The 25,919-nt window shown below is 41.8% G+C and overlaps 2 protein-coding genes across 4 annotated transcripts in view; one reads left to right on the top strand and one right to left on the bottom strand.

Annotated features, from left to right (window-relative positions):
* Positions 1–12,194, bottom strand: part of TUT7 (terminal uridylyl transferase 7) — a 45,972-nt gene extending 33,778 nt beyond the window's left edge. For 2 of the 3 annotated variants that reach the window (XR_005225727.2, XM_037901749.2), the window contains exons 1-4: positions 12,057–12,194; positions 9,478–9,995; positions 1,131–1,309; positions 213–329 (exon numbers count right to left, since the gene is read on the bottom strand). Coding sequence is in view for 2 of the 3 variants with exons in the window: in XM_037901749.2 (XP_037757677.1) it covers positions 213–329; positions 1,131–1,309; positions 9,478–9,964 (783 nt within the window). In the remaining variant the exon portion in view is untranslated. Of the gene's footprint in view, positions 1–212; positions 330–1,130; positions 1,310–9,477; positions 9,996–11,500 lie in introns of all 3 variants that reach the window. The other variant, XM_037901751.2, reaches the window with a different exon arrangement.
* An 11-nt stretch (positions 12,195–12,205) lies between these two features.
* On the top strand, positions 12,206–22,344 carry LOC119566546 (iron-sulfur cluster assembly 1 homolog, mitochondrial). The gene is made up of 4 exons (XM_037901752.2): positions 12,206–12,387; positions 17,923–17,976; positions 20,336–20,441; positions 22,048–22,344. The coding sequence occupies exons 1-4, from the start codon at positions 12,307–12,309 to the stop codon at positions 22,194–22,196; spliced, it is 390 nt and encodes a 129-aa protein (XP_037757680.1). The 5' UTR covers positions 12,206–12,306; the 3' UTR covers positions 22,197–22,344.
* Positions 22,345–25,919: the final 3,575 nt, after the last annotated feature.

Raw genomic sequence — 25,919 nt, 5'->3', positions numbered from 1 at the left:
AAGTCTCAAACTACGTATTTGTTGCTTTTACCAATGTCTATGGACATTGGTAGACATTATATAGAGAAGCACTCTGTATAACACTAGCAGAATATTAAGCATGGTAAGAACAAGGCAAGACTTCAGGGCTAATATAACTGCATCATCATTAGCAGGATAACAATACTGAAACAAATATAAAGCATGGATTTCTAAAAGTGTCATTAACTCACCTTTATGTTTTTCTTGTGCTTCTTCTCTTTAATGTGCTTATGAGCAAATGTCACTGACTCAATCAAAGCATCACATAATTTGCAGGTATACTTGGCTGTGGGGTAGTTTCGAGGACGCTAAAATTGAGAGAGTTTATTGACTAAGATACAGAAAGATGTTACCTTCATTTCATACATCTGCCACGGTCAGTTAAATTGTCCTAGGAAGTCCAAAAATACACCCTCCAACTTTCCTGGCAACCCGAGGGTTGCCACCTTTATAATTGCTGGTAACCGGACCCTCGAGGCCCCGCACCTGCTCTACCTTTTTCCCAGGGCCCACCCCCTTCTCTGCCTCTTCTCCCCAAGGCCCTTGCAGCATCTTGCTGGATCATCTCAAGGAGCCTGCCTGCCTGCAGGTAGGAGGTGGCCCCAGCTGAGCAGAGGCTAGCGTGACCTGGCGCCTCCCCCTGCCCCGTGGTAACCAAACTTTAGGTCTGGGTGCCATTTAGGGTGGCCAGGTTCCCTTTTCGACCAGACTTCCTGGTCAAAAACCGGGCACCTGGCAACCCTAAATGGCACCCGGACACAGACGCCAAAAACCGACTGTCCGGGTAAAACACAAACGAGTGGTAACCCTACCTAACCCCAATCTTAGAGCCAAGCAATTTGAATATTACATAGAGGGACACTTGGAAATTCGAATACTGAACATAGTCAAAAGCAAAGGTACACTCGTCTTCTTTTTATTCACTTCCAGCCACTGAACATCCATTTTGTTAAAATTTTATGGATTGGATCACTAACAACAGAGCCTTTAGCTGCATAAAGTGGAATTCTTCAGGAAGAGTGCAAACCTTTGATCTTTAATTCATAAATTCAAACCTGTATGTGATAAAATATCCAAATACTGTATATACAACAAGAGAGTGGTGTCACCTTCTTTAGTCTGTAAATGCAGTCTCTCTTTAATCGCTCTTCAGCCTGCTGCAACCCTAGTAGTTCCTTCACTGACAGCATCGACTCATCTATAACCGGGCTTTCCACATCGTCATCTTGATCATACTCCTCTTTTCCTGTCCTTCTTGATCTCCTTGGTTTCCTATGTTTCTTCATTTCTTAAAGAGTTATCAGAACAAATATACTGTAACATCACTTCAGAGCACACAACAGAATGGAGAGTGAACCCAATGCATTAAATAAAGCAGACAAGATTCTCTACTTGTCACACCATTTCCTTTTCTGATATATGCAAGTCATCTTTTCTGACAATTGCAATACCTCCCACTCCCCGGTGGTGCATATTCATACTGTCTCCTAAGGTATGTTTGTTTTGACTCTGACCGACTACTGGAGAATGACCTCTGAAGTATCAACAAACAGGTTGACCCACAAAAAGTCAGTAACCGGGCTATTTAGAAATTCTTGTTTGATCAACACTGGTTAACGCTAATGGCAACAGGTTCTACGGTCAGTTTAAGACTCACAGGTTCAAAAGGATTAGGATGAGATGACTTACTATCCCTACAGAATTACTGACACTGGATGACTCCCCACTTCTGAACCTGAATACTTTCATCTAGGAATTTTGAAACTTCAGTATTCCGGAGTCCCTAGGAACATGACATGAACGTTAGCACCCCCTAAACCTAAATTATACCCACGCAGTAAACAGTGCATGTGTCAGATCAGGCAGCTACAGGAGTATAGCTGACATGGAGATTTTATTTAATCATGTATATAAGACAGTGCACATTTCCTTCCGAAACTCCCGTTCCTTACTCCCACGTAAAGTATAGCCCTCATGTCAAGATACTGTGGTAACACTATTTGTTTTATACCCAGAAATGAAAGCTTCTTGCTCTTGTGGTGTCACCCACTCTTCAACTGTACCAGTATATTGGCTCGAGACAATTAAAATAGCAAATTAAAAACAAGACGGTGATCCTTTTTAGCTACTCAGAAGAGGGAAGCAAAGCCCCTTTTTCACCTCAATAAAGTAATCCACTTGTGTAAAAATAGATGTACTTATCTTAATACAACTAAGTCTTGCAAAATAAACAGTATGATACATTTGTTGTGTTTACAGCTAAGCTTGTGGCAGAAGTCTGGCTGTAAATATACTGCCTATGCTTTGTGAGCAGCTTTATTAGCATTTTTGCAACACTAGTACGGGTCCAAAGCGTACAAATAAAAAAAAAGAAGTGATCTTTGGCTCCAGCAGGAATGAGTAAATGCTGGCCAGAGTTTCAAATGAGAGCCAGGATTACAGCTCACCTCTAGTTTAGGTACCTAAATAAAGTTGCCGGAACAATGGGCTCTTCCAAGTGCTTTTGAAAATTCTTTCTTACTCTGAAATCCTTCCACCGGGATCAGATTTTTTCCTCTACCGATTTTTAGAAGCCAACTCCAACAAGCAGAAAGTGAATTCATACTCAGATATTTAGGAAGGTTGCCCTTAAACACCATCTCTTTCAAGAGGCACTGTCAACTATCATATCGTACTTTTCTTAAAAAAAACAAAACAAAAAAAACAATGTTGCTATAACTTTCAGAGTAGCAGCCGTGTTAGTCTGTATCCGCAAAAAGAACAGGAGTACTTGTGGCACCTTAAAGACTAACAAATTTAGTTGAGCAGAAGCTTTCGTGGGCTACAGCCCTCTTCATCGGATGCATAGAATGGAACATATAGTAAGAAGAGATATCTATCTATCTATCTATATACATACACACACATCCACCTTTTCATGTTCTGTGTGTGTGTGTGTGTAGCCACACCAACTGTAGGAGGCTAATTAATTAAGATGCGCTATTATCAGCAGGAGAAAAAAACTTTTGTAGTGATAATCAACGTGGCCCATTTAGACAGTTGACAAGAAGGTGTGAGGATACTTAACATAGGGAAATAGATTCAATATGTGTTGACCCAGCCACTCCCAGTCTTTATTCAAACCCAAGGTAATGGTATCTAGTTTGCATATTAACTCAAGCTCAGCAGTTTCTCATTGGAGTCTGTTGCAAAATTGCCACCTTTAAGTCTGTTACTGAGTGACGAGAGAGGTTGAAGTGTTCTCCTACCGGTTTTTGAACGTTATGATTCCTGATGTCAGATGCGTGTCCATTTATTCTTTTGTGTGGAGACTGTCCGGTTTGGCCAATGTACATGGCAGAGGGGCATTGCTGGCACTTGATGGTAGATGTGCAGGTGAACGAGCCCCTGATGGTGTGGCTAATGTGATTAGGTCCTATGATGGCGTCACCAGAATAAATATGTGGACAGAGTTGACATCGGGCTTTGTTGCAAGGATAGTTCCTGGGTTAGTGTTTCATGTTCTCTGTATGTCTGTATACACACACACACACACACACCTTCTTACTATATGTTCCATTCTATACAGCCGATGAAGTGGGCTGTAGCCCACAAAACCTTATGCTCAACTAAATTTGTTAGTCTCTAAGGTGCCACAAGTACTCCTGTTCTTTTTAACATTGCTATAAGGATCCCCTAAAATTACTAGCGGTAAAAAAATTCGGATTTTTTTTTTTCAGTTTATTTGGGCATTTGATGGCACTTTGTCTAGTTAGCTTCCCATTTGTGTAGGCCATCCCCAGCAAGAGGAAAAATTAAAATAAACCCAAACAATTGATTGTGAAACCACAAAAATTGACAGGGAGATTCAGCATATACAGTATCTCAAACTGCTTTTAATTGAAACTATGCAAACGAGATTTCAAGGTGATGAAAGGAATGCCATGTTAGCTTCTGTCTAGCAATTGTCTGATGCTAAAAACTCCTAAAAACGAAAAAATGCTGGTCTTTGTCCTCCGCAATTCTCTCTCTCCCCAGGAACTTCATCCTTCCTTCAATCTGTTGCAATAGCTGGGAAAGACAAGTCTCTGGTACTTTACTCATCTCTCAACTTTAAAAAAAAAAAAAAAAAGATATTCCTCCTCACCAAATAACTCCAGTGCCTTCATCTGCTGTTCACAGCTTTCTTCTAACAGCAGTATAAAAACCACTCATTTCACTGCTGCTCATAGAATGGCTTGACAACTTAGCCCAATGGTTAAGGATATGTCTCTGCAGCATTTTGGATAGAGCAGAAGCAAACCGCCCAGCCCATGTTGACAATCTTGGGCTAGCGCGACTCATATTAGTGTTCTAAAAACTACCTGTGAAGACAGCACTTTCAAGTTGTGGCTCAGGCTGGAGCTTGGGCTCTGAAACCCACCCCGCTCCTCAGGCTTCAGAGCCTGTGAATTCAACAGCAGCTTAGTGGCCAACTTTCTTCTCTTCCCTCTCAAGAAAACAAGCCAGCAGCTCTCTAGCTTCATGCAATCCACTCACCTGGTCAAAATATCTATTCATTCTAATCAAGGGAGTTTTCAGACTCTAGCTCTCTGGGTTCTGACAGGCAGCCGTGAAACTGATCACAGCCCTGTTAGTGTCACTCTTCTATAGCTTGGCAAAGCTACCAGGAACAGAGCCCTCTACCTGCACACTCCGCAAGATAATACTGCATCTGTTTACATCAGGAACTAAAAAAATTTTAAAAAACTTAAAATCCTGCAAAAAGTGATGGGAGAGGGGTCAGAAGACTTTTACACACTGCTGAAGAGCATGTGAATCACAGTTTGAAAATTAACAATAGTTCCAGGTACTCTAAGAATTCAGCAATGCGAGATTTGTATAGAAGCTTCTCGATAGCCAATAAAGAAGTCAAAACTTGGGAAAAAAATCTAACCACCCACATGCCAATAGCAAGTAGGAAATATTCCTGGCAAGCAGGAGGTCTAAACCATCAGTTTCTGCTCAACTTTCAAAAAATAAATTCTTAAATTTCTAACCCTTTTGGGAGTCCACCTTTACCACCATGCATGTAGCTTTCATGGGCACCAGGCAGCGCCTAACTGACAAGACTAATGTAAATTTCACTCAGCTGCCATTTAGAGAAGGCTATGACCAGAGGCTGCAAGTAGAACTCAACACCCAAAAGCAGACCAGCACAACCCACCACTCCTGCAGCAGAGAAGAGGCTGCAGTAAGGCTAGAGGAGCAGAAACCCCATCTCCACATAGCTGCAGCAAGGCTGGGCAGAGAGTGTGTTTTCTCCCTACCAGCAGCAGGTTAGTGAGGTGTCCTTCAAATTTATCTGGGACCTACCAGCCAGAAGCTGATAGTAAACAGGGAATGAGCAAACAGCGTCTAGGGATAGGACTCTGCTAGAAGTCCAAAAGTAGCAAAAAGGTAGAGAAGGAAGTCTGACTGGCTTTTCCCCACCTTGACTTACTTGGTGTCACCCCCTTCCTGCCATTCTCTCATACTATTTGAGCATAAGCTTTCATGAGCTACAGCTCACTTCATCGGATCAAGTGAGCTGTAGCTCACGAAAGCTTATGCTCAAATAAATTGGTTAGTCTTGAAGGTGCCACAAGTACTCCTTTTCTTTTTGTGAATATAGACTAACACGGCTGTTACTCTGAAATCTCTTATACTGACTCTCTAGCTAATGGCAGTAAAACATTTGAGCTCTGCAATAGTCCTGTCGTTATGCTCTTACACAACTCTGCCTCCCCATGATCAATATAAACGCTCTGATTAACACAATTTGGATATCAAATAAGTGACAATGCATGGAATTCTGCTCCTCATCATAAGTTAAAACTAATTTTTGTGAGCACTGAAATAGCTGCTTATAAAACAACAATATGCAAAGTAAGTAAAAACTCCTATCATTACTTGGTAGCTCCAATATCGGTTGAGACTAAGTATTTACACAGAGTGTAAAAAGCAACTCATCCCAGGTCCTCACTGGATGATCTTTCTTTAATTCTTAAAAATGAAACAAGAAAGCTTACACCACCAAATCTCTCACAATCTGAATAGTCTATCCTCTTATCGCCTGGTCTGAAATGACTGCTTAATGGATAGAAACTCTTTAATACGGTCAGTTGATCTGCATGGCCCCACTTATCTAGTATGTTTAAATTTGAGATACTCATTCAGTATCAGTCAAGTACAGGAGGAGACACAAATATAAGCTATGAATTTCCCTAAGAGGCCACCAAAAGGCTCAGCGTACATCCACACTGCAAAAAAACCCAAAACACAAAACAGTGAGTCTCAAAGCCCAAGTCAACTGACTCACGCTCAAACTATGGGGCTAAAAAGAGAAGTGTAGGCATTCTCGCTTGGCCTGGAACCCGGGTTCTGTGATCCACCGCCTTGCCGGGTTTCGGAGCCCAGGCTCCGGACTGAATGGGAACATCTACACTGCTATTTTTAGCCCCGTAGCAACAGCTCGGGTCAATTAACCTGGGCTCTGAGACTACCTGCTGCAGAATTTCTTTGGCAGTAGAGACATACCATTAGCGCCCGAGGTTAAGCTTCACTCTTGAAACCTGGTTCACTTATTTATTACAGGTTGCCATCAGTTCAGTTCAATCAGCCGCCATGAGGCAAACAAAAGCCCCTCTAGTAAAAGACAGGCAGTGCTTGAGAAGCTACCAGACGGAACATGGGGAGCCAGAGGTTCCATGGCAGTTGACTGAGTGAAGGAGCTGAAGGGATGGGGAGACGTCATAAAAACTCGTTAAGGACAACCAAGGGCTGGTCTCCGCCGGAAACTCAGATCGGTGTAGCTACGTCTCTCAGGAGTGTGAAAAATTCCTACCCCTGGGAGATGTGGCTATGCTGAGCTAACCCCCGGAGTAGACAGTGGTAGGTCAACGGAAGAATTCTTCTGTTCACCTAGCTACCGCCTCTCAGGGAGGTGAATTAACAACAGAGCTGTCAGAACCCCTCCCATCGCTGTAGCGAGTGTCTACACTGAAGTGCTATCGCTGTGCCACTGCCACGTTATAAGTGTAGACACAGCTAAAGCGTGCCACAGGGACTCAGAGTCAAAGCCAAGTCTACCTCAGGGTGGACTGTTGTCAACTAGTTTTCAAGTTATCTAACTGCAGAGTACCATATTTAAAGCTTTCATACAGGAAACAATTTGTTACAGATCATTTATGCCAGTGGTTCTCAAACATTTTTTTTTTGGTGACCCCTTTCTAGGGTGACCAGATGTCCCGATTCTATAGGGACAGTCCCCATTTTTGGGTCTTTTTCTTATATAGGTTCCTATTACCCCCCACCCCCATTCCGATTTTTCACATTTGCTGTCTGGACATCCTACCCCTTTCACAAAGCAAGCCCCTGTCTGTGACAACCCCCGCCCCATAAATTTAAAATGGGGATCAGGGATGTCAGCCCCACTGAGCTGACAGCTCGCGACCCCCTTGTAGCCACCTTGCTACTCCCTGAGGGGTCACGACCCCCAGTTTGATGCATTTGTTTTATACATAAGTATGTTTATTTTATAGAAGTATGATTGTCTTGAAATATTTGGAAGACCGTTGCAGTAAAAGGACATAAGACAAATATCCAATTTAAATGAAAAAACAAAAATACCACCCCTTCTTCCTCCCACACACGACCTCAACAACTCAAAGAATTCTCTTTTGACCTTTTCTGTAGCAATGTTCTGGATCATCCTGATAAATGTCAAATGGCCTTCATTTCTTCTTCACGTCTCATTTTCCTACATATTTTATCTCTTTAGTTCTTCCATTACTGTTCCATTTCTCTCTTACTTCTACCTCATTATACCCTCTCAAGACCCTGTATTCATCATCTTCCATCTTGCCTATACTGAATTACTAAGTGAGGAAATGAGAGAGGTCTATAAAGCCATGAATGGTGTGAAGAAAATGAATTAGAAAGTCTTATTTACCCCTTCACACACCACAAGAACTAGAGGTCACACAATGAAAATAAGGCAGCACGTTTAAAACAACCATAAGGACGTATTTCTTCTCACAACGCACAGCCAACATGTAGAGCTCATCGGAGGACCTTGAAAAGGTCAATAGTATAACTGGGTTCAAAAAAGAATTAGGTAAGTTCATGAAGCATAGCCATGCCATCAATGGCCATTAGCGAAAATGGTCAGGGACACAACACCAGGCTCTGGGTGTCCCTCAACTTCTCACTGCCAGAAGCTGCGACTGGAGGACAAGGGACGGATCACTCGATAATAGCCCTGTTCTGTTCATCCTGGGCTAGATGGACCATTGGTTTGACCAAGTATGGCCATTCGTATGTTCTTATATTGTCAGTCACCTCATTTAGATCTCCAGACACAAAATGCTATCATATACCAATTTAACAAAAATCCCCTTTTATCAAGCTATTCTAGTTCTCACTCACTAGCACTGCGGCAGTGGCACTGCAAATGTTCACATCAAGAAAGTTTAACAAAAGACAACGTCTAGATAGCAGCCCTCAGCATAGTTAAACTTTACAAGGTTTAGCACAAGGAAAAAAACACACACACTCCTCACTCTTTTTGGGGCCGGGCAGGGCAGGGCAGCAGGGGAAGAATAGAGACAAGTCACTCATTCATTGTTCTTTTTAAACAACTAAAACCTTTCTAAGCATGTGGTTTACAGTGTCTCACCATCCAATTTAGTGCTTCTCTACTTGAAGGTCACTAAGCTATCAGGATAACACTTTATGCCAAGATTGGTGAATATGTCTCTATAGTGTGGATCTTATTCTTCTCTCCTTACAGAGGAAAAGTTCCTATTCAAATCAGAATAAGCCCCCCCTTCTCCCCCCATGACAACCTCCTATTTTACACAACACTGTAAGACTTTTACAGTTTTATTTTAAAGTTACAGATTGAAACACGTATAGAAGTTACCTGCATGAGAAGATAACATATTAAGTTAGCTATTTTCCACGTTGTCTTATTCCCATTTCCTTTTCACTTTTTTTAGCTAACTTACTGAACAAGTTGTAAGTTTACCATGTGGTCTTGCAGCAAGTAATGTCAATTACCTGTGCAACTTCTTCAACAATGCTTAAAGACTGGAGAGATTTATATCAAGCTGTATCTTGGAAAAATGAAAAATATTGAAGTTGCAGACTAGGACATCACACTTGTCGCTATATACTTGTCTAATGTTTATAAAGCGATTGACCTACCAAACCAACAAGATGGCTTCATAGTACGACCAGTTTATAAAAACAATCTTTGTATCATATACTGTTACAATATTGCTTAAAATGCTGCCATTGAGTACAGTGGATACTTTGCAAGATAGAAGTGTTACGGAACAGAAATGGTTTTATTTAATTTTTTGCATTAACAGTGAACCTTAAAGTTGTACTTTCCAGACATACACACAGTAATCGATTTTACTTTAAAAACTATGTAAAAAATGTGTTCGTTACCAGAGTTTCCTTTCTGTGTGTCTGACATTTCTTCATTTAAGTCTTTCTGAAGCGGTCTTCTTACATTTCTGCTTCCTGCACCTTCAACCTCATGAAAAGAGTCTTTTCTTGTCCTGTTAAGCACAGGAATCCGAACTGTAGATTTGTACTCTCTCCAGCTGTCTGAATTGCCACGATGGTCATCGGATATCCATTTCTTAATTTGGTCTTTTTGGGTATCATTTATCCTTACCCCTTGGTTATGACCCATGTTTTTAAAAGAATTTGAGCTACTCAGAATACAATGTGGTCCTTTTCTGGGACTGTTTCCACAGTGAGCTTGTGTTCCTTTTTTCTTCGGAAAGCCTATATCTATTTTTTTGCCAGGTCCGTAAGCATCCATGGCGTGGCAGTCCTGTTGTAAAGGGCTCCTCTTCAATTCCTCCTCATCTAAAACTCCCCACTCCTTTTTTCTTTTGGCAAAGCAAGGTTTTGCAGTATCTCCCATTGTAATTGCTGTTCAATAGAATACTTTGCACCTGGAGGGGAAAAAAAAGGAGGTAGTTTCAAATAATCAACTGTTTAACAACAGATACAAGAGGAATAAAAACATAACAGGTTTAGGAAATGAGTAACTCACGGTTTTCCTCAGTACACATTGCATATCTTATCAAGACTAGAGCTGGGCAATTTCTTTCCCGCAGGAAATTACAAATTGACCAAAATATGAATTTATCAGGGCACCAAAACTATTTGCCAATATGGAAAATAGTTTTAACCAAAAACAATTTTTTTTGACATGAAGAAACATTTTATTTCAACGTTCATTTTGAAACAATGGTTTTTTCAATTTGCAATCAAAACTTGTTTGTTTTGACCTATCCACCCTCCCCACCCCCTTTGATGTTGGTGAGAAATCCACAAATAAGATCTATATAACTAAATGTTAAGCATTTGCATTGTCTTTTTACTGTATTTCTTTATTCTGTATCAAAGCAATATTACTCATTTAATTTGAAACTGAACGGTGCCTGCCATCATATATATATTTTTTCAGGAAGCTGTAGCTCAAATTTAAGACAACATTTTGAAGGGCTCAACCCAGGCATGAGTAAACAAAACACGTCACCCATCTGAAAAGTATTAGGTTTAGCTATGCCAGGACACACGAAGAGGAAAAAAAGGTCAGATGTACAAAGGTATATAGACACCTAAAATTGAAGACAGGCACTTTTGAAAAATCCAATGAGGCACCTAAGTTTATGTCTACACTGCAATAAAAAACCTGCAGCACTAAGTCATGGAGCCCAGGTCAGCTGACTCAGGCTTGCAGGGTTTGAGCTGCAGGGCTAAAAATTGCAGTTTCCATGTTCAGGCTGCAACCTGAGCTCTGAGACGACCCTCCCCCCGGCCTGTGCACAGCAATTTTATAGCCTTGCAGGCTGAGCTGCAGGAGCAGCTGTGGCCATGCTGTGGGTCTTTTATCACAGTGAAGATGTACCCTGAGTGAGTTAGCTTCCCAATTGGCAAAAAGAAAAGGAGTACTTGTGGCACCTTAGAGATTAACAAATTGGGACTTACATGACTAACCTGCTGAAGTGCTTTCATAAAGCCTGCTAGGCCCTGCACCTGCATCTTTAGGAACCTAAAGACATCTGTACATCTGACCCTAAGTTTTTAATTCTCTCTCTCTCATATATTTTATGAAACTTTCTATAAATAAGAATAGGTTATTTTCAAATGAAGCGCTTGAAACCACACAGACATTGCACTTCAAATGAAGGCATAATAAAGTAGGCGAATGCCTAGATGCGTGTACTGGTACTAAATCCATAATTACACAGTCTTGTGGAGCTCCACAATTGCTACTGGATCGGGGAGAGTTTTACACCCTTCAAGATAATCTATGGTGGGTGGGGAAAGTTAACAAAGAATCAGCTATGCAGCTATATATTAGTGATCTAACAACATGTTTTATAATTGTCCCGGAAAAACCCAACTACACACTCAACAACAAGGGAAGGTTATGAAATGCACCACGCACACAGGGAGGAAGCTCAGAGTCAAAGTACAGGACGGGATTTGCCCACGAGGCTGAGCTGTCAAACCGCCGCCGCTTCCTGGCAGGGTGCGCCCGCCTTTGGGTTTCCTCTCCGCCCCCGCCGGACCTCACGGGCTCCAGCAAGGACCGGGGACACGCCAGCCCCGCTCGCACCGGGCGGCCCTGTCCCAGACATTCGCGCTGCGAGCTGCCGACCCCGCGAGGCCGCCAGACCAGGCCGGCAGCTAGGGGGGCCCGCGGGAGGGGCCGGGTCCCCGCAGCGCTCAGGAACTCAGGGGCCCGGCCCCTCCTCCTGTGCCTGCCCCGGCACGGGGTTCCCCGGAGACTCCCAGGAGCCGCGGGGCAGCGAGACAGGCCGGGCGGCAGGTGGTGGGGGAGGAGGGAGTAGGAACATAGGACCTGGGGGGCGGGAGAAGCAGCTCCCCAGTCACCGCGGGGGGGTGGGGGGAGGTGTCAGGCTCGCGCGCCCGGAAGCCCAGCGGTCGTGGGAAAGGCCCGGGGGACCCTCCGCCGCCGCGGCCCCGGGAAGGACACTCACCCTCGGCCCTTCCGGTTATTGCTCCCTCTTCATTGTGCCGACTCGAAGCGGAAGCGCCTGAAGCCCTGCAGAAACCCGTCCGGGCAGCCCTTCCGGAAACCCTCCCCCATCCGTCATCGCGCACCTTCCCCTACCCGGCGCGTAGCGATCACGTCACACTCCGGCCGCCATGACACCGGAGGCAAACTAGAACGCATTGCCCATTGCCCAGTGCCCATGGACAACAGGAGAGGACGGGGCTGAGGGCGGAATGGCCTCCTCGGTGGTCCGAGCCACGGTCCGGGCCGTGAGCAAGAGGAAGATACAGGCCACCCGGGCCGCCCTTACTCTGGTGAGTAACGCGGGGGGTTGCGCTGCGCCCGCGACGGCTGTTAGCCCCGGGGCCAGGTCTGTGGGGCCGCGGCGGGGCGGTGAGCGGAGCCCGTTTCCGGCGGGCGGGGGGTCGCTTCTCCGGGCGATGGCTGTGCAGCCCCCTCCCGTGGTGAAGGGCGCTTCCATGGCCCGGCCTGCGCAGCACTCCCGCGGGGGCGGTGAGGGAGCAAATGACCGGAGCCCCCCGCCCGGCCGCGCTGTTCGCCTGCGGGCTCGGCCAGGCGCTCTCGGTTGGGTCGCAGGCGAGAGCTGGGGCGCGCGCGGTGGGATGAATCCTGGGTCGCCGACTGTCAAGGTTTCATTGCGAGGTTGGCGATATTTGATGTTTTTCGGAAAGCCCCTGCTCCTGGAATCACGAGATTACACGAGACTCTTGGCTTTCACTTACCTTTAAAGGAGCCTTCACCTCTTGGGGTTAGGCAGGAAAGCTTGAACGGGGCAAGTGAACGCACGGTAAGGGCTCAGGAACCAGAAGACACACAAAAAGATCCCTGAATAGAAATACACTCACAAGCACAAGTGTATGTTTCCAGCCTCCAATTTCAAACCAGTCTTGTGATTTTTACGAGACTGACTCACTATTTTGAATGTTTGGAGTTGGCAAAATTGTTACCTCCAGTTACAATTCAAGAATCTCTCGCTGATGCCACCTACTCAGCCGTACAGGGATGTCGCCTGTGCTCTGGCTGAGATATTACAGTATGTTAACAAGGGGGCATGGGAAGAAGCTGTGGTGCTGATAAGTCAACTGTACCAATGTTCACACAGATCCGCTCTGTGTTTCTCTCTACCCATCTGCACAAGTACAATCAAGATTCTTTTAATCCATGATTGCCCTATCGAAGTGTACCTCTCAAGTGGCCCCTGGCTTACATGGCACTTTACGTTAAGGGCACTTTCCTTGTGCTGTGTGCTACTAAGGCCCCCATTGGACTGCTTGTAATGTGTTTGCGTAAGTACCTATGAATAGGTAAGATTTATACTTATGACCACCCGTTGCATTTTTTCTTTTGATGTCATGTCAGAAAAGATCTCTACGGCATGTCATCATCTAAAAATGCAGAAAAAAGGCTCAGAGAAGGGCACTGAAATGAGCAGGCACACTTGTGAATGAGGGGATTTCTGATACAAGGACTAGTTTTTTTAGAAAAGGCAAGAGTAAGAAGACCAATGATAGAAATGAAAGAGACGGGCCTACTTAGATGTTCTTCAGTATCCTTCCCCCCACAGTATATAGGGTGGCACTTGATGGGTTAAAAAAAAAAGAAAACTTAGGACCTAATTCTCCCCTCCATTGCCCATTCTGTCCCTCTCGTTCATGACGTCTGCAGAGCAACATTCTAGTAATATAACTGTAGGTCCGTCAGCCGTTTCCCGGTCTCCTCAGAATGTGAAAGATGACCTTCATGCAGTCCCTGCTGTGAAGTGATAAACCGTGACTAACGTCATCAAACCGGCCACTAAACTTTGACTGTCAGCCTCCCAGTCAAAAGAGCAACAAAATAAGCACGCAGACAAAGTGCTCATTCTAAAACAGGGGTTGTATGCAGATAATCGAGTGTAGAAATTGGCCTTCAAAATTGACAAAAGGAGTATGATTATTAAATTACATGCTTAACTTGTAGAACTCACATGCCACAGGCTATTATTGAGGCTACTTGATCAGTAAGACTTATAATTGGACACTTGTAAATTAAAGGGGGAAACTATATTAACATCTGCAGTGTTGCTTCTCCACAAATAAAGAAATACAAAATTAGTAGGGCTGGCAAGCAATTAAAAACGTTAATTGTGATTAATCTCACTATTTAAAAAATTAATCTCGATTAATTGCGTGATTGATCGCACTGTTAATAGTAGAATACCATTTATTGAAATATTTTTGGATGTTTTCTACATTTTCAAATATATTGATTTCAGTTACAACGCACAACACAAAGTGTACAGTGCTCGCTTTATATTTATTTTTGATTACAAATGTGTGCTATAAAAAACAAAAGAAATATTTTTCAATTCACCTCAATCAAGTACTGTAATACAATCTCTTTATCGTTAAACTTGAACTTACAAATAACTGCATTCAAAAATAAAACAATGTTAAACTTTGGAACCTACAAGTCTATTCGATCCTTCTTCTTGTTCAGTCAGTCAGCCAAACAAGTTTGGTTGCATTTGCAGGAGATAATGCTGCTCGCCTCTTGTTTACAATGTCACTTGAAAGTGAGAACAGGAGTTCACATGGCACTGTTGTAGCCGGTGTTGCAATGTGCCAGACGCGTTAAAGATTCATATGTCCTTTCATGCTTCAACCACCATTCCAAAAGCAATGCATCCATGCTAATGAGGAGTTCTGCTCAATAACCGTCCAAAGCAGTGCAGACTGACACATGTTCACTTCTATCATCTGAGTTGGATGCCACCAGCAGACAGTTGATTTTCTTTTTTGGTGGTTCGCATTGTGTAGTTTCCATATTGGAGTGTTGTTTTTTTAAGACTTCTGCAAGCATGCTCCACACCTCGTCTCTCTCATATTTTGGAAGGCACTTCAGGTTCTTAAACCTTGGGTCGAGTGATGTAGCTATCTTTAGAAATCTCACATTGGTACGTTTTTTGCATTTGGTCAAATCTGCAGTGAAAGGGTTCTTAAAATGAACACGTCCTGAGTCGTCATCTGAGACTGCTATAACATGAAATATATAGCAGAATGCGGGTAAAAAGACTCTCCCCCAAGAAGTTCAGTCACAAATTTAATTAATGCATTATTTAACGAGCGTCATCAGCATGGAAGCATGTCCTCTGGAATGGTGGCCGAAGCATGAAGGGGCATACAAGCGTTTAGTATATTTGGCACGTAAATACCTTGCAATGACGGCTACAGTAGTGCCATATGAATGCCTGTTCTCACTTTCAGGTGACATTTGAAATAAGAAGCAGGCAGCATTATCTCCCGTAAATGTAAACAAACTTCTTTGTCTTAGTGATTGGCTGAACAAGAAGTAGGACTAGTGGGACTTGTAGGCTCCAAAGCTTGACGTAGTTTTGTTTTTGAGTGCAGTTACGGAACAAAAAAAAATCTACATTTCTAAGTTGCACTTTCACAATAAAGAGATTGCATTATAGTATTGTATGAGGTGTATTGACAAATACTATTTCTTTTGTTTCTCATTTTACAGTGCAGATATTTGCAATAAAAATAATAATATAAAGTGAGCACTGTACGCTTTTGTATTCTGTGTTGTAATTGAAATCAATATATTTGAAAATGTAGTAAAACATCCAAAAATATTTAATAAATTTCAATTGGTATTTTATTGTGTCTGAGGTGGTTGCTGGATCTTGAGGTAATGTGGTGATCCGTGGGTTTCTTGTGTAATGTCATTTGTAGGGTTCCATTGTTGAAGCTAATGATGGTGTACAGGAAGTTGATGCTGGTGTGGGGAATGATATGGGAGTGTTGATGCTGATGTGGGAGTGTTCTTGAGAGAGTTGGATGGATGGTGGTGGTTGAAGTTGCGGTGGAAACCTGAAGGAGTTTAGGTCTTCTGTCCAGACGATGAAAATATTATCAATCTATCTCGGGTACATCGCTGGTTTCATGATTAATGATCTTGCACTCATAACCGTACGTATCTCTTTTGTAGGTTTGTTTTTTTTAAATTAAAATAAAAAACTTCTAGTGGTTATCTGTGACCGTTACTGGCAAGAATATAATATGAATCCAAAGGACTGTTGGGGCATAAACTGATTTCCAGCTCGGGTCAAGAAATTTCCCTTCTGACTAATTTTTCAAGGTTAATTTATATGCTGAAGACTTATCTGAATAGCTTCCAACACTCCAAGTGCATACAGGATCTGGGGGACAGGCTTTGAAGGAATTGATTAAAAATTCACAGATTAGAGATGTAATAGCTTTACCCCTCAAAACTAAGACACAAAATGGTTTTAACTTCAGAACTCCTCAGTGCACGATCTGCTCGCTTGGGCTGTGTGCTGAGATCAGGACATGAGACTTAGTTGATGATTTTATCCGATTCAGAAGGAAAACTGCATCAGAGTACAGTTATTTCGACTTGAGAAGGTTATCGTCACAACTATAAAAGCAAGATTTTTTTTTTTTTTTTTTTTTTTTTAATGAAAACTAAACTTCTGTAGAAACTGCCCCCTATTTTCACCATGGAAATTTCCTGCTCACCATTGATAAGTGAGAGAATGCATTTGTCAGTTTTGGCTTTATTATGGTAGATTTATACCATTATGAGGGCTTATATTTTCCTTTGCATTAGCTGCCAGTCTTCACTGTGGGAGACATGCTACTGATGTGTTTCCTCTCTGGTATTGCAATTCCTGTGTTTCCCTGGTGATTGAACATCAGACAACTTGCAGGTATACAAAGTAGACTTCTTTGATGGCTTTATTTGTTTCTGAAGCCAGTTCTCTGATAAGACCTTGATAAGACAGATTTGTGCAGAGCCAGAGTCTGGCTAGCTTCTCATAGAAACACTGTCAGATTAAAGATCATAGTTTAAACACAAGAAAACTTATTTTGTTATCTTTAACTGAAAGCATTTCAAAATTCTCAGTCTCGTGATCTGTTTAGTTCTTCTGACATTTCACTCAGATTGGGCAGTGAAGGCATACTAACATTTTCTGGGTTTTATGCATAGCACGATATTGCAGATATGGTTGCAAAGTTAATAAAAAAAAATATTGTGACGAACTTTTCTTGAGAAGTTTCTCAATTTTCAGTATTGTATTTTTCAAAAAGAGAATTTAAATTTTAGTCCCAAACTTCCTGTGATGTATTCATTTATTATCTACAAACGTGTTGTCTGTCTGGTGGGAGGCAGGGGGCTATTTGATCCCCTTTACATTATGGTTTCAGCTTGTGGTGAAGTTAATTTATAAACTGCCCTTTTCAGTAAATCCTCATGTGCATTAACCAGGTTAATTCTATGAGACCTTGTCTACGCTAAAGGGAAAAGTCGATCTAAGCTACACAGTTTGAGTTACATGAATAGCGTAACTCAAATCGACGTAGCTTAGATCTACTTACCGTGGGGTCCACACAACACGACGTTGACGGGAGAATGATCGGCGGTCGATTTAGCGGGTCTTCCTTAGACCCGTTAAATCAACCACTGATGCATCGATCGCCGCAGCATAGATCCTCCGGTAAGTGTAGACAAGCCCTGAGTCTACGTCTGACAGAGAGCTTAAAATTGTGCAATTTAGGGTGTTAATTGTGGTTTGTAACTGAAAAACACAACAAGTTGAATGGCTAGTTTATACTCTCGCTAGTGACACCGATGCGAGAGGTGGACTTCTAATGTGCGGGAGGAGAAGCTGAACTGAAAACTTGAAAGCTGTGAAGCTGGAATGAAACAGTGCTTTTATTTGCAATGGACAGTAGAAGCAGTAAGAGACTGGATATTATTCAGAACTGTTAACATTTTTCAAAGCAGGGAAAAGTTAATAAAATCTCTTGATTTTTCAGACTCCGTCAGCTGTACATAAGATCAAACAGCTTCTTAAAGATAAACCTGAGCATGTAAGTACAAATGGAAGGCATTCTTGTACACTATTCTAATATTTTTAGCTTACCTTATGGAGAGCACTCTTAATTAGTATTATACTAGCAGCTGTCCTGTGAAGTACTTGTGATCAGTGTAAAACAATGCAGCTTGAAACAATCACTGTGGACACTATATAGACATGAGATCTTCCTTTTTTTTTTAATAAATGCATTTATCCAACAAGCTTTATTTTCATGTACAAAAATCAAATGAGGTGGCGGGAAATGACTATAATGACAATAAGTCAACTGTCATAATCTTTGAGACAGATTAAACTCCAGCATGCTTTCCTTAAAGGTTTAACAAGATTTTAATGTATGTCCATACTACCACTTTAATGAAACTAGTCTAATCTGTTGATGCTAGTAAGGTAACGATTTCGTAGTATGACCAGAGATCTCCAACTATTGATGTGAAGGTATTCTTCAAATAATTTTATGAAACTTTTGAATTTCTCAAAGCAGGTTATTTTGTTGTGAAGTATGTTATGTCCTTATAATGTTGCCCTTTCTGACCTGAGGGTTAGCCAGTATTTGGGGTCTTGCTTGTTTCCCTTAGGAGAAGACACTGATGCTACTCGTCAGGTATTTCTTTGGTGTGATCCTGTTTATTTACAAGAATGTACACAAAGTCCTGTTTCTCTGAACACAGTAAAAACAAACAGCAAGTGTTTTCCTTACTCAGAGATCTAAGTCTGCTCCAACAAGTACTATGCCCAAAAGAAAGTCTGTCTCTTATTTTCTTACCAGGGCCACTCTCACAACTACTTCTCTCACTTTCTGTTTATCACACACACAACTACAACTTGTCAAGTCCCTCATCCCTGTGTTTGTAACTAGTCCCAAGAAACCCTCTTAGCCCACATGGTTTAGCTTCTGATTGACTTTGCCACGTGGCCATTGCCTTGGGTGATGGCTTGCTTGTTTCCAGCTATCGCTACATATGGGGCATTTAATTGTTATATGCCTGTCAGTTTTTACAAGGTCTGTGATTGTCATAAATTAAAGATCTTGTTGGTGGCAGCCATTAACACTGTCCAACCCAATAATTATACAGATCATTTCCTTTCCTCCCTTATTCATAATTATGTAGTAAAGATTTTATGTGTAGGGTACAATGTGGCTGTTTGGAATAGACAGTGTCACTGTGCACAGTGTTTTCTGGTCCACATGTCCCTGGCAACTTCTCCTCAACTGTTGTTTATGCAGATGTTCTTTTGGTCTGATCTACGTATAGTTAGTGGTTAGAATATATTGACTGAATTATGAGTCAGTATGGCTTGCTGGGTCAATGTAGAGCAGATGTTAAAAATGGGAAGGGCTGAGTGGTAATATGGCTAATGGAAATTGCAATCCATGGAACTTTTTAGTATATTGTGAAATAGAGGTTATCTCCACTAAGCAGCATAGCAATGCTGTGAAAATGTAGCTGTATTTGGCTCAGCCTCAAACTTGCCAGCATTACATAAATTGTTTCAATTGCTCCTACAATGAGGAGAAGTAAGCGCCAGCCTGCAACTCATTGCAACAGGCATAGAGAAGATCCTGTACTACGATTTTTACTGGGCGGGATGAGAGCCGGGTGAGAGAATTTGGAATGCAGCACATTAAGCTCTAGAACTGGCTTCCTTTCTGTGGTGTGTGTGTGTGTTCAAGTTTGTAAAGTGCTGTGGATGCACAGTACTGTATAAAGATAAACTGTCTCATTTGAAGTTATAAAACCATTTGGCTTTGAAGCAAGATTTTCTCATCCAAACTGTTTATAAGGCCAAACTCCTACAAGGGTGCCAACAGTTTTATTATTGAATTACATTAGAACGCTATTTTTACACACTGTAGGTCTTTGTCCACAATAGGAACACTCATATGTGTAGCTTTCCACTATTGCAGCACTGCGTGTGATAGCAAAAGTAGACGGGAAGTTGTAGTGTAGGCAGGGCTTAGGCTAACCCTGACAATATGATGGTAGAAGTGCCTCTGCTCCGTTGACATTTTCACCACTATTACAGCTACTCGTGTAGAATTATAGGTCTCAATTGTACCGGTGTACTGCATAGGAGTTAGGCTTCAGTTTGAGTATATATTATGCATTTTATAACTTAAAAGTTCGGACTCACTTTTCTAGTCAGTCTGTACCAAAAAAAAAAGAAAGAAAGAAACCCAAAACATTTCGGCTCTTCAGTCTTAAAATGAATTCCTCCTAATTTTAACCCTAGATGACAGGGGGAAAACATTGAGTGGTAGCTATCGAGTTGATTCGTTCACTGAGTTTCCAACTCTCTGCTGGCACACTATAAATTTAAATAAAAGTGACTAAAACTCTCTTATATTTCAGGTAGGTGTGAAAGTTGGAGTCCGTACAAGGGGGTGTAATGGACTTTCGTACACGTTAGAATATACAAAAACAAAAGGCAACTCCGATGAAGAAGTAGTTCAAGATGGTGAGTGTTTATTTGTTCTTATCTATTTGAAGCAGTAAAAAGGAGGGGAGGGCAGGTGCAGAATAACTTGATTACTAAACTTCCAAACTATAATGGAGTAGAGACAGGCTAGAATTTACTAGCTGCATGAAGTTACTGAGAGAAATCCTTGGATACCCTAGTAGGAATTGCTGTTGCTGTCCCTTTAGATTCCATTGTAAAAGTACCCACTTGTTAAAACTTCCTGGATTAAATTTAAATACTGCAGCACAGAGGGTACAAATTGCATCCTTTTTCCTCCCCACCATATGTCCAGGCTGTACCATGGGTTGGAGTTCTCCAAGAGCTGGGAGGCTGTGTTTTCATCTGGTGGTGGGGTGGCAGCTTTAAGTTAAGGCTCAGGTATCATAGGATCCTCCTTGTGAAGGTTGCTTAGTAGAGCACATCCTCCAGCAGGCTCTGGTCACAAGCACTTCTTTGTCAGCACAGCCTACTTCTTTTGGCTAACCTTGGAGGCTCCAGGCCCCTGGGGTTGCTGCATCCCTGGGTTAGATTGATATACACTGGTATTGAATATACTAAAATGAAACAAAGGACCTTCCAAAAACCACTGCTTTTATATAAACTAATGGATTCTCATCTTTGGTTTATCATTATTGGTATTGTTTTTTATTTCTTCATCTGCAAAGCCAAATTGGCTTACTAAAATGAGCAATCATAAATAGTCTATAAATCAAAACTGCAGTCTTAATGTTCAACATCCTGCAGCCTGTGAAACTTCTGTTTGCTATTGGAAAAGGCAGGATTTCCAGGTGTTAAGACTTCAGAAGCACTAATTCTTGCCCTGATCGTTTATAGTATATTGGATGGATCTTACACCTCCCACTAGTACAGAACTAAATATTGCTAGTAATTCAGCTTCACCCATATAATTTTGGCAAGGGGAAGGATAGTCCATTTGAGAAGGAAATAAGAAAATATTTTTGAGGCAGGTTTTCTTTAAAAAGTCAGCTGCTTGAAAGCAGCACAGAGCTTTGGATTGTTAGTAATGCCAATAGAAATGGATTAATGAACATAATTCATAGACATCAAGGTCAGAAGGGTTCATTGTGATCATCTAGTCTGACCTCCTGTGTAACACGGGCCATAGAACTTCCCCAAAATAATTCCTACATCATATGTCCTTTTAAAAAAAAATCCAGTCTTGATTTAACAATTGTCTGTGACGGTGAATCCTCCATGGCCCTTTAAGTTGTTCCAAGGTTAATTACTCTCACTATTAAAAATTTACATCTTATTTTCAGTCTGTGGGAGTGTCAAAGATGCACTTTATCGTACAATTACACAATTACATTGGCATGACCCCTCATGAAGTGTAAATAAATATACCATAATATCAGTACTTAACCATTTACAGATAGCAAGCGATAGTAATCTCAACTTGAGTTCTGTAGCAGAGGCAAGAAAAGGATGAATATCCTGAAAGTAGTAAGAAAATGCAGCAATAATTTCACTGACAGACCTCAGTTTTTAGCTTCATTTTATATCGGTTATCTACCAGATGGTACTGTAATACAAGACCTTTGTCAGATTACATAACAGTTGTTTTGTTTTTGTCCCATTCTAGGAGTCAGAGTGTTTATTGAAAAGAAAGCACAGCTGACACTTCTAGGAACTGAAATGGACTATGTAGAAGACAAACTATCCAGTGAATTTATCTTCAATAACCCAAACATCAAAGGAACATGTGGCTGTGGAGAAAGCTTTAACATTTGAAATCTCAGGAGTATTACCTTGGCTTTTAACACCATGAAACACTTCTTCATGACTTTCTAACGCTGTCACATTTCTTCCAGGTTTTTAGGCTTTGTAAAATGTGTCTGCGTTTCAAGGAAAATAAAGTGAATGCATTTGGGAAATGTAACCTGTGTGTGAAATTTCAGCACTGGTATATTTATTCAGTCATTTGGGGTGAATTGGGCTCTGGATGGTCAGAACAGCAAGGTGCACTAGCACTTCTGTGTTTTCATACGTGAAGGGAAATAAATCTCAATATTTCTCCTTTTCTTGTCATTTCCCTCTCCTTCACCCCTGCCAGCCACCCAAAAAGTGTTCTCTGAGAACACACGGCCTGTGCATTCTGCTTTAATTAGAAGAAAACTATAAGACTGTATATGTATGAATAGGCTTCAGAATTAACGTACCTTCTTTTGTGTGTGTTTTCTTTTTAAATGAGTGTATGTATCTGACAGAGGTTTCCAATGTCTTCACCCCTTGATACTTTGAGCATGGCTTTACTGGTGATCTGTTCTCCAAGGAAAATTAATAAGCTCTAAAAGGGAGGAAATCTTGCCTCCTTGTGCTCAAATTTTCATGTTATGTCACCAGCCGTGGCTATATCTTGGAATGAGCTCATTCAAGTCTCCAAAGTTGTGCTCACCCTTGCATTTTGAGTTATCTGATTCCCTATATAAATGTTTTCCTTTCCTTGTAGCAAGCACAATCTCCTTGCTGCAGCCAGGAAGACAAGCGGTGTGGTGTTCAAAAATAATGTTGCATCTTCAACTGTTTGAATGTTAAGGCAGAATGTCCTCAGGCCTCCTTTTCCCACACCCCATATTTCTGTCTTTGCTCCCAGTTGACCAAGACAACAAAATTCCTAAACTGCTTCCAACCCAGGTCCTCGCTTTTTGCAGTACATGTATGTATTCCCCTTATGCTGTCTGGTCACCCAACAAGGAAATTGTTTTATGATGGTGGAAGGAATTTTGTCACTTTCCTGTGGTCATACTCATGACTGACTTTCTGTCACAGCTTGAATCTCATTGGTAACTTGAGTAGATGTTAGGTTTTCCCGTGTAAAGTTGACTCTAAATTCTGTTCAACAGTTGTTTGAGGTGAAGGTAACTTTATAAAAGGTAAATTTCACTGTAGTTTAAAAAACACTTCAGAATCTTTATGACTTGTATAAAAACAATGAATTAGTTCTTTTGACAGGTTTCAGAGTAACAGCCGTGTTAGTCTGTATTCGTAAAAAGAAAAGGAGTACTTGTGGCACCTTAGAGACTAACCAGTTTATTTGAGCATGAGCTTTCGTGAGCTACAGCTCACTTCATCGGATGCATAGCATATCTATGCATCCGATGAAGTGAGCTGTAGCTCACGAAAGCTCATGCTCAAATAAACTGGTTAGTCTCTAAGGTGCCACAAGTACTCCTTTTAGTTCTTTTGTTAAACTGACACTGGCATTAATTTAAAGGAAGACAAAACTTATTGCTTGGAAGAAGCCATTTTCTTTGATAGAAAGAAACTAGTTTAATCCCCCTCTCGCTCATTAAGATCCTTCTGGCTACGCACCAATCTTCCCAACTTGTATCATTCTTTAGCACTTCCTCCCCAGCTACTCAGGCATCAGAAAACATCTCTCCAGGCTTTCCGGAAAGCCAGGGTAATTCTAGTGGCTAGGAATGCACCAAGCCACTCCTGCAGCTTGTAGGAGTAGAGGGGGGAAGAAGCTATTGTTACTAGAGCAGTTGAGCTGAAAGTTTGCCAAACAGAGTGTGTGGGGGGAGACGGCCGTGGAAGGGAGCTCACAAGGAATACCTGAATGCTGTCTTTAAATAACAAAGGAGTTTGAGTGGGGGAAGGAGATGGGACTGAATAAGGCATAAAGCCTGGAGAGTGACTATCCAGGGTTGAATTCATTCTGGAGAGCTGTTTATTGGTACTTGAGAGGGAGAACTGTGGACTGTTACTTGTTGAGGGAGTGGAAATGTGGCTAGAACTGGCTGAGGGAGGAGATAAAACTATGGCATCCTCCCTGCAGTAGTCAGCACAGCCCACAATAATAGAAGGTTGAAGCTTCCACGTGTATTGCTTAATATTCATACTTGAATTTTAATTTTGTAATGTATGCAATTTTGATGTAAAAACACTGGAGTTTTCCTTTATCAACTCTCATACACAAATAGTTGCTTTATTAAATAGTAGTTATAGAACAGTAATAAAGTAGATGGGGAAAACCTGACAACAAGCTCAGTAGATTTGAATTTTTATTGCCACAGTCCTCCATTCCTGCCAAAAAATAATCAAGTCTATGTGGATTTGTAGAGCTAATGTCTAAAATAGTCCAAATGAGAGACTAATTCTCACATTTGTAAATCTATTCCTTACTGGAAAGTTAAAAAAAAAGAATGTAACGGTTGGTAAAAGTGCTATCCTTGTATTCACTCTAACTCTGTTTTTGAGTTCTTGCGGGCTTTTGCATATTCATGACTTTGTGTATATGCTCTGTGAGTGAAAGTTTACACTTCAATATTCTGTGAAATAGTCTCTGAAGAGAGTTGTCATATTTACTAAAGCACCTAACGCACAATCAATTAAAGTACATTTATGTAAATGCTAGTAACTTATGTATGAATATAGTTTTGTTAATCAGTCCATCTATAATGTGTGCAATACTGTATGTAGAGTTTTCAGCTGTAATAAATAACTGCCTGTTGGCAAACATTAAATACTCGTGTCTTGCACAAACTATAACAAATGAGCACTTCAGGGTCATACAAGTAGCTCAGTTATAGCATAACATATGGCTTGTAAACTGATGTTCACAGAGGAATATTCACTTCATGTTTTCTAAGTACTAATAACACTGGAAAAATACTGTAGGTATGTAATTGTCAGTTTTAAGTATAAAAATGAAAATATTTTGCTTGTCTCAATATACGTACATTGAAGTCGTTTTTATACCTTAACGGGAAAAGTAGGGTGATAGAGTAGTTAACGTTTTTTGTTAAACTGTTCAACTTTCTCTCTTGAGGCTGAAATTCAAGCAGCCAGATGTTCAGTTTTAAAATGTCTACCTGCCAAATACACACATCATAGATTCCTCTAAGAGGAGGAAAAGATTGTGTGTAGACTAGATTGTGTGTTGGTATAAAGGTTTTATTCACGTGAGTTTGCAGTGTCTGCGTGACTCACAAGTGGGAGAAATCATGAATTATCCAGGTCATCCCAAAGAAGTGCTAGTAAAATCTTTATCTACACCAGGGGTGGGCAAACTACAGCCTGGGGGCTGCATCCGGCCCTTCAGATGTTTTAATCCAGGCCTCGAGCTGCTGCGGGGGAGTGGTGTCTGGGGCTTGCCCCGCTGTGTGCTGTGGCTACTGGAAACAGTGGCATGTTCCCCCTCCGGCTTGTACATGTAGGGGCAGCCAGGGGTGGTCCGCACGCTGCCCCTGACCCAAGCGCTACCCCCGCAGCTCCCATTGGCTGGGAACTGAGAGCAATGGGAGCTGCAGGGATGGTGCCTGTGGACAGGGCAGCATGCAGAGCTGCCTGGTCGTGCCTTCATGTAGGATCAGGAAGGAACATGCCACTGCTTGAGGTGAGTGCCACCCAGAGTCTGCACCCCTGACCCACTTGCGGGCCCCAGCCCTGATCCCCCTCCTGCCCTCCGAATGCCTTGGTCCCATCCTGGAGCACCCTCCTCCATACCCA

This window comes from Chelonia mydas, chromosome 5, assembly GCF_015237465.2.
Source record: "Chelonia mydas isolate rCheMyd1 chromosome 5, rCheMyd1.pri.v2, whole genome shotgun sequence".
Classification (NCBI taxonomy): domain Eukaryota; kingdom Metazoa; phylum Chordata; order Testudines; family Cheloniidae; genus Chelonia; species Chelonia mydas.
The sequence above is the reverse complement of the archived record's forward strand: the minus strand, read 5'-3'. Positions and strand labels throughout refer to the sequence as shown.

Bases quoted from the DNA above. Each gene is read 5' to 3' on its own strand.
- LOC119566546 (XM_037901752.2), top strand. From the start codon at position 12,307: ATGGCCTCCTCGGTGGTCCGAGCCACGGTCCGGGCCGTGAGCAAGAGG. The intron at 12,388-17,922 runs GTGAGTAACGCG...TTGATTTTTCAG, and splicing joins CCCGGGCCGCCCTTACTCTG to ACTCCGTCAGCTGTACATAA. The intron at 17,977-20,335 runs GTAAGTACAAAT...CTTATATTTCAG, and splicing joins TTAAAGATAAACCTGAGCAT to GTAGGTGTGAAAGTTGGAGT.